The sequence below is a fragment of the Cariama cristata genome, unplaced genomic scaffold, assembly GCF_000690535.1.
Source record: "Cariama cristata isolate BGI_N322 unplaced genomic scaffold, ASM69053v1 scaffold5403, whole genome shotgun sequence".
Taxonomy (NCBI): domain Eukaryota; kingdom Metazoa; phylum Chordata; class Aves; order Cariamiformes; family Cariamidae; genus Cariama; species Cariama cristata.
In genome coordinates this window covers 1-15320 of record NW_009607688.1, presented here as the reverse complement: position 1 = coordinate 15320, position 15320 = coordinate 1, and the positions used below count along the sequence as shown (strand labels likewise).

The following is a 15320-nucleotide window of genomic DNA, read 5'->3' as shown; positions in this document are numbered from 1 at the left end:
TCCCCACCCCTATCAGCCAGCTCAGAGGACTGGCTACCTCGAGGATAACTGGTCTGGCTATTGAAGACTGAGGCAAAGGCAGCATTAAGTACCTCTGCCTTTTCCTCATCCTTGCTGGCAACGTTCCCCTCTTCATCCAGTAAAGGGGGGAGATTCTCATTGGTCCTCCTTTTGTCGTTAACATATTTGTAAAAACATTTTTTATTGTCTCTTACGGCCATGCCCAGAGTGACTTCTAGTTGAGCTTTTGCCTTTCTAATTTTCTCTCTGCAAGCCTTAACAATGTCTCTGTATTCTTCCTGGGTTGCCTGTCCCATCTTCCAAAGCTGGTAAACTTTCTTCTTCTTCCTGAGTTCCAGCCAGAGTTCCCTGTTCAACCAGGCCGGTCTTCATCCCTGTCTGCTCATATTGCGGCACATCGGGACAGCGTGCTCCTGTGCCTTTAAGACTGCCTCCTTGAAGAGTGTCCAGCCTTCCTGGACCTCTTTCCCCTTCAAAGCTTCTTCCCAGGGGACTCTCTCAACCAGCATCCTGAACAGGCCAAAGTCTGCCCTCCGGAAGTCTAGGGTAGCTGTTTTACTGCCCCCTCTCCTTACCTCACCAAAGATTGAAATCCTTTTGGAACAGAACAACTATTTCATCACTTCCCAGATATTGCTTTCAAGGTAAAACTTTTCTAAAATCCCTTCTATGTCCTACTGTTTTTAAAAGCTGTTGAAAAGAAAATAATTTATCTAAGGTCATTTACATAAGGAATGGTATTAATCTCCAGATTTGGTGTTTAAATGTATGTGTCTGCATATGCGCTAGCAGTCTAAAGTCCCCTTATAGTTATTGGAGATGCCATAGTGTCTGTGTGGCCTCCAGCTGCAATTTCAGAAGGGTATAGGTCTACTCTGTGTTCTATGTCAGATCTCCTGTGCCTTACCCAAATGTTTTGAATATCCTAGAGCATCTCCAATGGCACAAGCCACCTGCATGTGGGCAACTGAATTAAGAGTCCTTTCCACTCCAGTCAATGATCTGGGCAAAAGAGGCTAGGTAGGCACATAGTGCGTAGACAGCTGAATTGCTTTCTAGTTCTATTGAATAGGTATCCATTGACTACACTGGTAGCTTAGACACCTAAATTCTGGTGTCTTAGTCTGGATCTAACCCCTAACTCCTATTTACTAAATGGGGTTTATTTCCTTCCACCATGTCTGTAGATAAAGTTGATGAAAAACATCTTTGTCCCTCCAAGTCTGCAGGAAATTGTGCATAGTGATCTTTCCACGGGCATTTTCATACAAGCCAAAGGACGCATTTCCTTTCCTTTCAACTGACTACATTTCCTCTGCTTCCTCTTTCTAAAGGCTGAACATTTCTTTCATATTGTTTTGTTGTAAGATATGATGGAAAAAAGTTGACAATTCTTGGAATAGGCACTAGAGACTTTCTTAATGCAGCAGATTGTGAAGAATTAACTCAGCTGTTAGAAAAATTTATGATTTTTTTGCAAAGCTTGAGAAAATGCTTTCTTTTCTTAGCAATGTATGAGTTTCCCCTTTCAAGGCCATCTAAGCAAGCACTAGACTACAGGCATTTTATTCAATTACCAATATTTTTAAAATCAGTTTTCTTCAGTGAAAATGAGGTTGTACTTGGAAAATTTGCTTTCTACTGAACTTTTTTCTTTTCATTAGAACTTTCTACTGTTCTAATGAAAAAAGATGACTACTCCTCGGAGTATTGGTGAGGCAATGTAACTAAGAAGACTAAAATCTATTTAATTTCTTTGTTATCGTTAACATTGTGTATTACATTCAAATCAATGAGTTAGTTACATACAAATTTTCAAACAGTAGCACAAGCATTAGTGAGGCTATGAGATAATTATATCCCTATATTTTAGAACAAAGATAACAGTACCACAGTTTCAAAATCTTTGGTAACAGTTCATGAAGAAAAATGCTTTCAGGTCTGTGATTTAGATAACTTAGATAAAAGTGTTGGGGTGTGGAGGTTTTTTGTTTTTCTGTTTTAAACTGTAGGCATTTGAACTGTATGGTGAATTGCCATAACTCTGGTGTCCTGTAAGACATAATATACAGGATCATTTTTCAGAATCAGAATCATAGAGTATCTTGCATTGGAAGGGACCCATAAGAATCATCGAGTCCAACCCCCTGCTTCTCCTAGGACTACCTAAAACTAAACTATATGACTAAGCTCGTCATCCAGGTGCTCCTTGAACTCTGACAGGCTTGGTGCCATGACCACTTCCCTGAGGAGCCTGTTCCAGTGACCAGCCACCCTCTCAGTGAAGAACCCTTTGCTAATGTCCAGTCTGAATTCCCCCTGATGCAGCTTCATTCCATTGCCTCATGTCCTATCACTGATCACCTCCCCCTTTGCTGCCTCCCTTAAGGAAGTTGTAGCCTGCGATGAGGTCATCCCTCAGCCTTCTCTTCTCCAGGCTGAAGAAACCAAGTGACCTCGGCTGCTCCTCATAAGTCCTACTCTCAAGACCTTTCCCCATCTTGGTCACCCTTCTCTGGACACACTCTAATAGTTTGATGTCCTTATAATGAGGTTTCCAAAACTGCACACAGTACTCAAGGTGAGGCCATTGTATAGTGGGACAATCCGCTCCCTCGACTGGCTAGCTATGCTGTGCTTGATGCACCCCAGGACACGATTGGCCCTTTTGGCTGCCAGAGCACACTGTTGACTCATATTCAACTTGCCATCAACCCAAACCTCCAGATCTCTTTCCGTAGAGCTGCTCTCCAGCCTCTCATCACCTAATTTGTATGTGTAACCAGGATTACCCTGTCGCAGGTGCAGAATCTGGCACTTGCTCTTGTTAAATTTCATACAGTTGGTAATTGCCCAGATCTCTCTGTGAGGCCTCTCTACTCTTGAGGGAGTCCACAGCTCCTCCTAATTTAGTATCATCACCAAACTTACTTAGTGTACATTCAACTCCTGCATCCAGATCATTTATAAAAACATTAAAGAACACTGGCCGTAAAATTGAGCCCTATGGAACCCCACTGGTGACTGGCCACCAGCCTGATGTAACTCCACTTACCATAACTCTTTAAGTTCAATGCATCAGCCAATTGTTCACCCAACATATTATGGAGTTTTCTAGCTGTATGCTGGACGTTTTGTAAAGAAGGATAGTGTGAGAGACAGTATCAAAAGCTTTGCTAAAGTAAAAAACCCCACATATACTGGCTTCCTTGGTCAACTAGATGGGTGACCTTGTCATAAATTAAGTTCAACAGGACTTTCCGCTTGTGAACCTGTGCTGGCTATGACCAATGACTGCATTGTATCTCAAGTGTTTTTCAATAACTTCCAGAATAACCTTCTACATGATTTTACCAGGCACTGAAGTGAGACTGACAGGCCTGTTGTAGTACAGTAACTTATTAAAAGTGCTCGTGCTTCTCCCTGAAGCTGCTTTCCTGTTTTTTGTGTGAGTGCTCAGTTCAGAAAGCTTTGTGCAGAACAGGGACTTTGCTGAATTCTAGGCATGAGCTGGAAACAGAGGGAGTTGAAGGAGCTAGGTCCAGTGAAGCACAGTGTTCCAAAGCACTGGTTCTCAAAGAGCTTTACGGAAAACATGAGCCATGTAATACACCAAATGTGGTAACAATATTATGTAAAATAAATGCATATCTATTCTAGGCTTTCTAAAATTAAAATACAAAATATTGTTAAGATTGAACTTCTATAAGTTTTAGTATGTTAAAAAACATTGCCAGTCTCTTGGGAAAAAAAACCTCTCCCCAGCTTCAAATGTTTAGATGCAAAGAATCAGGGCACTCACCACACCTGTGGGGAAAACCCAAGCATAAATAGAAATTCAGTGCTGAAAAAACACTATCACTATGTAAAGCCCTTCTTTCATAATCTAAATTTGCATGAATATAAATATGCAAGCAGATGTACCTGATTTTTCACCTTTTTCTGGGCAGACACCATCCAATGGTTAGCTTCAGATTTATACATTCAGTTACCTACAGCACTGTGATCTTGTACCACATGGCCAGTTCTGGTTAACTGGCCAGTTTCATCTTAATAGATGAAAAATTCACTCATTCTTGAGTCTTTTGTCTGGATATACTTTCCTTTGCTTATATTTTCCTTTGACCTTACTTTAAGGTCTTTCTTAGACTAAAGGCATAAGGCATGAAATGTGTATTTTGGCAAAATATCTTAAAGCCTTGAAGTTCTTTCACAGACAAGGTCTACAAAAGTCTAGCAACATTACAGTTGGCATTGTCTATATTAATTTCCTGTTAATGTATATTTTCTTGTACATACAGTTCTCTGAGTTATAAACAGACTTACTACTGTGCATTTTTACAGTATCTATGCTCATAAGTGAGCTCTCCTGCTAGATACCCATCCTTAGAAACAGAGCTGGTTGGCAACTGAATAGAGCCTAGATATAGGTGTTTAATACTATTTGAGATGCATTAGGAAATTGAAAACATCCACACCTATGATATTGTCAGGTATAATACAGTACATGTGGAAATCCGTGCCCTTCCAGAGCAACAGCAATTGAGGTCAGCTGGAATGCCCAATATAACACATATTGCAGCAGAGGCAATGTGTAGGTCATGCATTCAGGCCCAGTTTCAACCAGAGGTGAACAGAGGGATGCAGCACTGGTTCCAGTGTCTAAAGAGATGTGATTTTTCCAGGTGACTTCTGTTGGCCGTTTCCAAGCATCATCCTCTTCCACATGCATATGGACTGAATTGACCATACAGGCTCCTAGCCTCACTGTGTGGTCATTGAGGAGGACTTTATAAACACCTACATATATTTAACAGAATACATGAAAACTTTGAATGAGTTGCTCCCATGTGGGCATACATCTACTACCTTCAAATGTTACTAGCAACTTTTGTGTATGCAAATGACTCAAGTCTAAAGAATGTGGAAGCTTAAAGAAGGTTAATTATTGGTCAGATCAAATAATTACTGTTGACATCTAAGTTAGACTCTAGGCACATAAGTTACTTGGACATTCTGATTATAGCCCAAAGTCAGTACACTGGACGTTGAATGCTAAATTGGCATTTTTCTTATTGAATATCTTCTCCATAATTGTCACTGCTGTCTAATGGTTTTGTCACTACTTATTTGGAGGACATTAAAGAGGTCTTATCAGAAAATTCTGAGCTTCATCAGAAGATCTCACTGTCATAAAAAGAAAAATGTAAAATGCTTACTTTTGATATCAAAGAAGGTCCATGATTTTAATAACGATTATAAAAAATATAAAACTGTATTCCAGCAGAATCTTTTTATTAGTTTATAATAAGGAATTGCAACATAATCTTAACTTTTGATTAAAACATTTGTGTTTCTATTGCAGATTGCCACAGAAGCCATAGAAAATATTAGAACTGTCGTTAGTTTGACCCAAGAAAGAAAATTTGAGTTGATGTACAGAGAACACTTGCATGTACCATACAGGTATAAGAAAAATAACAAAGCTAAAAAAGAAATCTGTATTTAAATTATAGAATAAATTACAAACATTTACTTGGACAAACATTGATTTTTATTTGTTAGTGGGTATGATTTAATGTATAATTTAATTACCTCAGAATTAGTGTAAAAGTTTTGCATATTTTTTATTAACAAATGCAACTGCCAGCCAACATTTTTGTTCTTTGATTTAATTAATTTTCTGTTATAATATTGGTATCTTCTATTGCAATGTCACTTGGTTTGGAAAAATACTAGTCTTAAGTGAGCTTTGGAAGTCATCTAATCTAACCTCCCACCTGAAGTGTTTCAGATATTTAATTAAAAGCTTTTAAATGTAAATTGAATTTTGCATTAAGCAATTTTTGAAAGTATGAATAGGATTGAAAACATTTGAATACTTGCTTACTGGTTTGTGACTGAAACAAAAAAAAAGAGTATAAATCTGCCTGGACTAAATCAAAATCAAGAAGTCTTAAAGTGAAAAACTAAAATGATACTGTCAATTAAAGTTTTATTTGTTCTAGAATGAAATGTTCCATTTTCAGACATCCATGAGAAAAGTAAAGGAAATGACAGCATATGTACACAGATATGGTGGGAGACAAGTAGGGGTGCTGCTAATACTTAGAGCACAGTGCAGGACATAAAAGATACTACTTAGCTTTTTTCTCAGGCTGCTGGGTTTTGAGTCCATATCTCACAACTTGCAGGACAGTACCTAACCATTCTCAGGGTTGCCATTCATGGGATTTTCCAAGACTTTCATCTTAATGTTGTTCTAGTATAAGGTTGGACTTGATGATCTTTGAGGTCTCTTCCAACCATAACAATTCTATGAAATAAGAACTTACTGCCCTATGGGTCAATTTGTCTGAAAGAGATAGGATACGTGTTTTTCAGTTAATGTTTTAGTGCATGCTAAACCACTGATTAGGCAAAGAGTTTCTATTTTATAAAAATTGAGCTTAGACCTTCTGTTATACTGGATTAATGCACAAATCAGGTATGTAAAAGATAAGTCACAACAACCTCTTAATCAAAAAAACCCGCACTTGTGAATCTGGTGCCTGTTTGTTTTGGTTTGGGGTTTTTCCAAAAGGAACCATACAGTTGTGACTTAGTAATAGAATCAATAAAATTAAAATATTTTCTTTCTTTTTTCTGGTGCCATTCATAGTTGCAGAAAATTTTCTCTCTACCTTGCTTTTAGTAATAGTCATAGTTTTATTATCCAAAATCTAGTTTCTGCATCATACTTGCAGGCTTAATCTTACTTAATTTCATATATTTGTTCATTTGTTTAACATATTTGTTATTTGGTTAACATAAAATTGCAAGTAAAGAAGAAATGACCCAAAAGTTTCGCTTTGGCTGAAAGTGAACTATCTTTTTTTTTTTTTCCTCTTATGTGATGCAGTAGTACGATTTCAAATGGTTATTTACATCTTCAAAGTGGTAACTATGGACTGAACTGTAAAGTGTTTTAACACTCAAACTATGAGATGGTAAGACAGTAATTATACATAGCAGCTAAGCTGTCATCTTTTTCTGCACCCATATTCCAAGCTGTTCTTGGAAGTAAACAAAATTCTGGAAATAAAACTTTCTCTTGGCCACAGTGTAATAGGAGACAAAGGACTGTGTTGCTTAAGCATCAGTGCACTTCCCATTCATAACAGTATCAACTGAAGTCAATCAACTGTTTTTTGCTTACTAGGACTTAAGTATGATCGTGTATTTTTCTGAAAATATACATTCTTTCTTACAGAAATTCTGTGAAGAAGGCACATATATTTGGATTTTGTTTTGCCCTTTCACAAGCAATGATGTTCTTTACCTATGCTGGCTGTTTCCGATTTGGTGCCTATCTAGTGGTAAATGGACACATGGAGTATAAAAATGTGTTTCTGTAAGTATCTCTTTCACAATCTTTTTTCTGTTCATCCAGACAACGGTCTTTGTTTACTACTAGAGATAGCATGAATGCATTGGGTAAGCGATGAGATAGCAGGTTAATTCTTCATCTGTACTTAAATATAATGAAAGCATATTACAAAGTGGATACTCTAGGTAACTACAGAGTCTGAGCTGTTCAGATAGGCCTGATTTTGGATTTCCTTTTCTGTATCTATATGGGACTATTATGTTTTCCAGAGGCTGAAACAGTATCCTACTTACGTCACTTTGTTTATTCTCACTGATCTTATTGTTCAGGTAGCTGTGAGGTCCTCTGTATATTTTACAAAAAACATAGTTGTACCTGTTTATTGAAAAGTAATAATATTGTAAAACTCTTTTTAAGAATAGGTCATCAGCATCTTTGTTATTTCTGTATCAAGTTTATTCATTGAAATTTGAAATCTTCTCTAAAATACATGCTAAATAACTGGAGAACAAGATTCCATAAGGTAGATGCTGTTCACTATAAGGGAAGGATAACTAAATTATTTTAGATGACATTCAGATAAGAAGCTTGTTCACTTAAATGAACCAATTTTGTGTGGGAAATGAAAGTATGAACAATAAATATAAGAACAGTATGTAGAGTACTGTACCTACCCAGTCAGGTGGAGCATTTAATTTTTACTTTAGACAGGTACTGCAAATAAAATATGAATCTAATTTGCAATATTCTTAGAAGGTGTATCTATTGTGATCTGAAATTATACAAGGAATAGTACAATTATTTGTCTCTAAGGGCATTTTATCAGCTTTTAAGGGAAGAAACTGTACAAAAATTAAAGGAATAATTTTGAACTATTAGCTTATCCTTAGCTTCTTACTTTTATATTTTGGATTTATAATCACTGTTTATTCAATCATTTGCCATAATATGTAAAAGCCCCTGTCATAACCAAAGTCCCATTCTTCTAAATCATATATAAACTCAGAAGAAATATGATTTATAATTTAAGAGGCAATAGCTCAATACAGGCCTATGGAAACAAGTATGAAAGGAATGAGATTCTACCAGTATGCATATCAGTGACCTCAATACTTAAGAAAGGCCAATCATACCAATTTTTTGTTGGCAACCTGATTAAAAGTTAACACAGCTCATTTTAACTGGAGGATGTTGGAAAGTGTCTGCATCCCATCTGCTAGCTGAACATCTCTAGCCAGTGGAGTGAGTGAACTTCTAGTGGCTCAGTTAGATTTGGAAGATATTGTCTGACCTAAAACTGTGTGAGCCCTTCTGGGCTGTTCAAATGCAGAATAAAATAGATTAGTTTATATAGCTCTGAAAAGAAAAGGTAGAAATTAATATAAATGAATTTATTTTACTTTACCTTGAAACAGACTAAGAGGTCTCATGTCAATTACCATTTCTCAGTGATAAGTAATCCTATGTTGTGTGACAGTAATTAATAGCTGAGGACAGCAGGTTCTTAAACCATTCTAATGTAACCTGTAAAGATATATCTACATTCACCATGAAACAATAATAGTGTAGTTTTCAACCTTTTTATGGTGTTGTGAACCTTTCAGATTTTTTGCAGCAGAGCTGTGATAGCAAATTAAATATTTATTGATTTTTTTCTTTTCCTCCGGATTTCTTTTATAGAGTGTTTTCAGCTGTTGTATTTGGTGCAATGGCATTAGGACAAAGCAGTTCTTTCGCTCCAGACTATGCCAAAGCCAAGATATCAGCAGCCCACTTGTTTCTGCTGTTTGAAAGACTACCCTTAATAGATAGTTACAGTGAGGAAGGAGAGAGGCCTGTAAGTAAGCCATTGTAATGGGCAATATTATTTACTGACAATATGGACAGTACTCTTCTCACTTCCTTCAAACTGATTTTTCCTTTCCTTCTGATTACTTCCTTATCTCAATGTGTTCTTGACACTTTATCCAAACACAGCATGGACTAAGTCCTCTATTGTGAGTCCAGCTTTTGCCCACACTGTCTAAAGGTTATTCGTTTTGAAAATCTTGTTAAGGTACAACTTGTGTGGAATTCAACCAACAGAATTACGAGCATTTTCAAAATAATTAAGTGCTATACTTTGATTTTGTAGCTTCTCAAAGATTCAGACCACAGAGTTAAAGTCAGCATCCCAGCAAATACAAAACTCTGTTGATTTCAGTGGGGGATGAAAAACGACTTATGCAATTCTATTTGAATAATCTGTCAAGTTTTCTTAAAGATGTAACAGTGATACTGTTTCAATTATAGGAAACATTTGGGGGAAGCATAACAATCAAAGATGTGGCATTTAACTACCCAAACCGACCAGAGGTCAAAATCCTCCAAGGTTTGAATCTAAAAGTAGAAAAGGGACAAACTCTGGCTCTTGTTGGTAGCAGTGGCTGTGGAAAGAGCACTGTTGTTCAGCTGCTTGAGAGATTTTATGATCCACTCGATGGAGAAATGGTAGGTATTTTTGTAAGAACTTGTTAACATGTTAAGTGAGGATGTGCTTATTTAGTTTTGTGTGATAAGATGAAGTATAATAGATATTTCTAGTTTTATTTTTTAGATATTTTTAATGTTAAATACCAGCAGTGGCTCATCAGGGTTCCTTATTTAAATGCAATGAATAATATAATGAAAAAGTCCTGGTTTCCCATATTATAATGAATTAATGAAACAAGATCTCTGTGGTAAAACTATGCCTGATCCACAGCCTAATGATGGCTTTGAATTCAGAGCAAATTTCCTGAGGTTTTTACGTTAAGAACATTTTAAAAGTTCTTGAATATATGTATCTTCTTCTGTATAACGTTATAATAGATTTTGCCATCTATGTTCTTTCCTAAAACAATGAACATTGACAAAACCAATTTTTATCATCATTTTTATCCACCAGAAACATCTTTCAAAGTATGCCCACATACCAAGCGATGGCTTGTAAATACTTGCAGTAATTTTGGTTTAAAACACATCTAGAGTTTCCCACACTACTTATTCAGCAACTTTATGTGTTGTTTTTTTTTTTACATAACGGTATTGTTTATTGCCATTTTCTTTTTAACATCATTGTGCTCAGAAATTTGGTTTAAACCCACACATTTTGAGTTGGATGAGGTGAGAATAAGAAGGATTTCAGAACTTGTCTCTGCAGGCATCCTCACAAAAGATAAAGCAATACTTAAATAAGGCCTAGATGCAATGGGCAAGATTTTTTTGAGGGTGGAAATGCCCATACAAGTCCAGCATATCAAACTGATGTGTAGAAAGAAGCAGCATAGGTGCCCAAAAAGTATATTTAATGAAGTGCAACTTCATCACTAGTGTTTTTGACCTTGTATCCATAAATAACCAACAGTGGTTTACTGAAGGGATAAGCACAGACCTCTGGCATAGAAACCACAAAAATGGTGGACTAATTCACAAGCTGAGTTGAACTGTGTACTGAGCGAAAGGAGTGTGTACTTAAAGCACTAACTCAGAAGAACAGCTGTTCACAACAGTGAGCACTATGCTAGTCTGGTAAAGAGAGTAACTATGCATAAAAGTTGTGCTATTTGGTATGGCGGATCCAAAAGTCATTACAACTGAGTTGTCTAGCTTCATCAGTGATTTTTCACATCAAATAAGGAATAGGAAGCAGACCTTAGCAGCCTGCAAATCCATTGGAATTCTGAGGAAAAGAGAAGGCAAATACTTATGTAGTTGAAAGCAATTTCTCCTTTCTAGCTTTTTTTATTTTTTTCCCCTTTACATATGCAGATGTAGAAATGCTGCCACTGATTTCAGTGGATTTTGAATCAGGTTCGTTATGATCTCTTTCCTTTGAAAAACAATTATATTAGCTGTGAATTGGCTGTTCTAGCACAAACTGTGGAATTAATGGAGTAATCGCATCCAGTAGCCATGCTATGAAGGGGGCAGTTCTTCGATTATCCGGCTGATCATGTCACTGAGCACAGAGACTGAGCACTGCACTGGGTGATTCTAGTGGAGATGTAACAGCCCTCTTAATGTCCTCGTATATTTGTGTCCAAGTTGATATGACTTGTATAAATTATGAAACTGATCTATCTAGAAAAATATTTTTTGTTGTCATTTATCTAATTGATAATGATAGCAACTCAGTAGCCAAATTAGCAGAAGTGTGACAGAGTTGCCAATAATGAAAACTGGCTGCAAATGATGTCTTAAGGAATCCAGAAGTAAAATTGTCCATTGTCAAGCTTTACATCACAATTAAATTTAAGATTGGATGCTTGGCTTACAAGTGTGTGAATGAATGAATCCAACTCTTCCTTTATTTTAGTGGAATACTACTGCCAATCTGTTCCTTCAGTGGGAATATATATGCAAAATAGAGGAAAGTTTTCCCACCAAAGAAAGAAATGAAATAACTTTACCCAAGGTTCTTTGAAGTTACCTCAGCATATCCTATCTACCACTGTCTTCAAAATCCTGATTAAACCTTGAAGCAAAGAAAAGGACTGAGGCAGCAGAAGGGACTATCCTCACTTTTATGTAATAGCCCTTAGAATATTCTGGAACATAGAGGAGAAGGAGGGAAAGGGATGATGTGAGCTTTCAATATGATATCTCTAAGGAAAGAGTTGCAATTGCACAACTTCCGTGTATGAATTTACTGTAAGTCACAAATACGCATATAGCCATGTGACTAAAATTTAAAACGTTTGCTTTCTCAGCTTTTTGATGGCAAAAATGCAAAGACACTAAATATCCAGTGGCTGAGAGCTCAGATTGGTATCGTCTCACAAGAACCAATCTTGTTTGACTGCACTATTGCTGAAAACATCGCATATGGAGATAACAGTCGGCAGGTGTCAAATGAAGAAATTGTTAATGCAGCAAAAGAGGCCAATATTCATTCCTTCATTGACTCGCTGCCAGATGTAAGTTATTCCTTTTCTCTCCTACTCAGAACTGGAAGTGACCTACTGTGGCCGGGAAAAATTGTGTCCATTTATGATTCCCTGGGGTACAATAATTCCCTGAGATGCAAATAGATCTGAAACTGATTTTTAAATCTTATCCTTTCTTAGTTGTGTTCACTGCACTTATTTTTACTCTGAGAGACTCCATTGTCAGGTGGAGAGCTGAACATTGAAGATATCAGGGAAGAAAATCCACAATTATAACTAATTGAGAGCTGGAAGTGTGGGGTGGGGTTTTATTGAGTTCAACATTTCTTTTTAAGCTCCTATTTATCTCAAGCATGTGTAAAAGGCTCTGCTAGACTGACAAGTTTTTTATGCATTTCTTCCAGTTATACCTAGTCAGAATTTAAATTTCTAGTATTCCTACATTTCAAAATTTACTAAGAAAGTTTTTCATAACTATATATCTGACCAAAACGTAATAATGTAAGAATGAGCATCTTGGGTCAGATGAAAGGTCTGCCATGCACAAAATCTTGTCCCAGGCACTAACCAGCAAGACATATTTACAAATAAGTATTCAAAAAGGCTAAACATTTAAACACATTTCCCCTGCATTCTCATCTAACTCGCATAATTTGTGACTTGGGAACTTCCTAAGATAGAAATCATGTTTTATTATTTAGTTCTGGATGAATTTTTCTTCTATGGGTTTGACAAATCAATTTCTAACCTATGTCAGCTTGTCTCCAAGACTTCCTGAAGCAAGGAGGTTGCCAGCTTAGTTGTATGTTGTATATATTCAGCTTAACTTCAGGCTGTTAAGATGTTTTTTGCATTTCTTGAAAAAATACAAATGCCAAAGCCTGTGATTTTTGCAGATCAGGTTTAATTTCTAATGACTTATCAAGATCTGCTCTTTCCAAAACTTTGTAGAGATATCTTGTGTTATATAATGACGTCTAACAAGAATCTGGGGCATTTGCAGCCGAGTATATAATACCTCTAAGACTACTGTGACCTACACATGAGTTTGTGTGGAGGCCTTAACTGACATAACTAAACTAAAAGCATAACTGTCCAAAACTGTAGTATAGATATAGATAAAGTGTATCAATTTCTATGTCTATATAAAGGTATAGTATACAGTTTGGCCTGAAGCTGATATATCTTATGCATTGCTATTTTTTTCTTGAGGATGAATAAATGTGGGTTAGAATAACTGATTGGTTAGGATGCTAGCTTGGAGTGTTTAAGCTCAGGGTTTGATCCCTAGTATTGTCATAGACTTCCACTGAGCTTTGGTGTTCTATCTCCTCATTGAGAATAATACTGCCTTCCAACCTTAGAAGGGTTGTTGGTTTGAATTTATGAAATGCTTGATGCTACAAACAAGTCTTCTAGTGAAAGATCTATAGATCTGTGGCAGGTAGCAATTCTGGTCATCTGTTTTCAGAGAGCTATTGGCATGGACTATGCAGTTTATGAATGGCTGGTGCCAGGGTCGATATGCAGGTAAATATACTTCAGAATTGATTTGCTTCATAGTCTGAACTTAATATATTGTTTCTAGAAATACAATACACGCGTAGGAGACAAGGGAACTCAGCTTTCTGGCGGTCAGAAACAACGTATTGCTATTGCCCGAGCTCTTGTACGTCAGCCCCAAATTCTGCTACTGGATGAAGCTACATCTGCCTTAGATACAGAAAGTGAAAAGGTAACTTGATTGTGAATCAGGAGTCCGGAATATAAATCTGTGGTTTCTTGTATTGTGATTATTGTTTTCACTCCCACAAATTAAAGCCCAAAGCTGGAAATTTGGTGTTCTGTGTAAATTACATATTTATGCTGATAATAGACAAATATAAAGGTCTTGCTCATACTTGCCAAAAACCTATATTTTTTTTTCATCTGTATGGCAGTAGGCAGATTGGAGTAGCAATGAAGAAGGCATTTCTTTGCCTGGAATTCTTCAGGCTTCAATTGGAAAAGTGCTATCAAAATTGAATCAGGAGGCACAACCTTCAGAAGCTGAAAAGATTGAGGATGCTGCCAGAGAACTTTTTTTTTCTGGCAAACTGCCAAATCTTGCTTTCATAATTTTTCTTCTTTCTTCCATTACTCTCCAGTCCTTGCTATATATTAATGGCTAATACGCAAACTTCCAGTAAAAAAATTGCTGGAACACTTAATTTTTAAGCCTAAAGCTGGAATCTTGGTATAACAGAAGTATAATCTAGCAGTAGAAAACCAACACATATTCTACAAAAATACTTACTATTAATGAGGCAAATATTATAATTTGAAAAGCTCAAACTCTATGGACTAAGTTTTGATCAAATCTAGGCACAAAACATAAGGTTTGAGGGGAAAATGCCATTAAATAATTCCAGGATTCTTTGTTTTCTTAATTATGTGCCAGTTAGGCACAGAAATTTCATCTCTCATTTTATTCTGCATTAATAAGGAATAAAGAAAAGAATGCAGAGATTTTTATTAGTATTTTCCTGCCAGTGCTGCTTTAAGAAGAAAAGGATTCATGAGATTCCCTGAGAAATCATGAGAACTAGTATGATAGTAGTTGACCCAAGATTACTGACTTAACTCACATATATAATTAATCAGTCATGGAAGGGACCTCTGGAGGTCTCTAAGCAAACCTCCTCTTCTAACAAGGGCAAATACTGAATTCAAATTAGGTTGCTTAGTGCTGTGTCCAGTAGGGTCCTTGAAAATCTCCAAGGAGCTTCAAAAAGCTCTCTTTTTTCCCCATTCCAATGCTTAATTATCCTTGCAGTGAATATTTTTCTTATATCCAGTCAGAACCTCGTGTTACAATTTATGACCGTTTTCTTTTGTTCTCCTGCCATGCATCTCAGTAATGAGCCTGGTTCCATCTAATCCTCTTAGCTATCATGGCATCTTCTGCTATGACAGTTTTGACTCTTTGCCAACACAGGCTAATTCTAAAAGCCATAAGAGAAAATAAAAAATGTTTTTACAAA

At 36.6% G+C, this 15320-nt stretch overlaps 1 protein-coding gene across 1 annotated transcript; it reads left to right on the top strand.

Moving 5' to 3' along the window:
* The first annotated feature begins 5387 nt into the window (after positions 1–5387).
* LOC104159017 (multidrug resistance protein 3-like) lies at positions 5388–14091 on the top strand. Its single transcript, XM_009696815.1, has 6 exons — positions 5388–5487; positions 7274–7414; positions 9071–9227; positions 9683–9880; positions 12121–12327; positions 13886–14091. The coding sequence occupies exons 1-6, from the start codon at positions 5456–5458 to the stop codon at positions 14039–14041; spliced, it is 891 nt and encodes a 296-aa protein (XP_009695117.1). The 5' UTR covers positions 5388–5455; the 3' UTR covers positions 14042–14091.
* The last annotated feature ends 1229 nt before the right edge of the window (positions 14092–15320 follow it).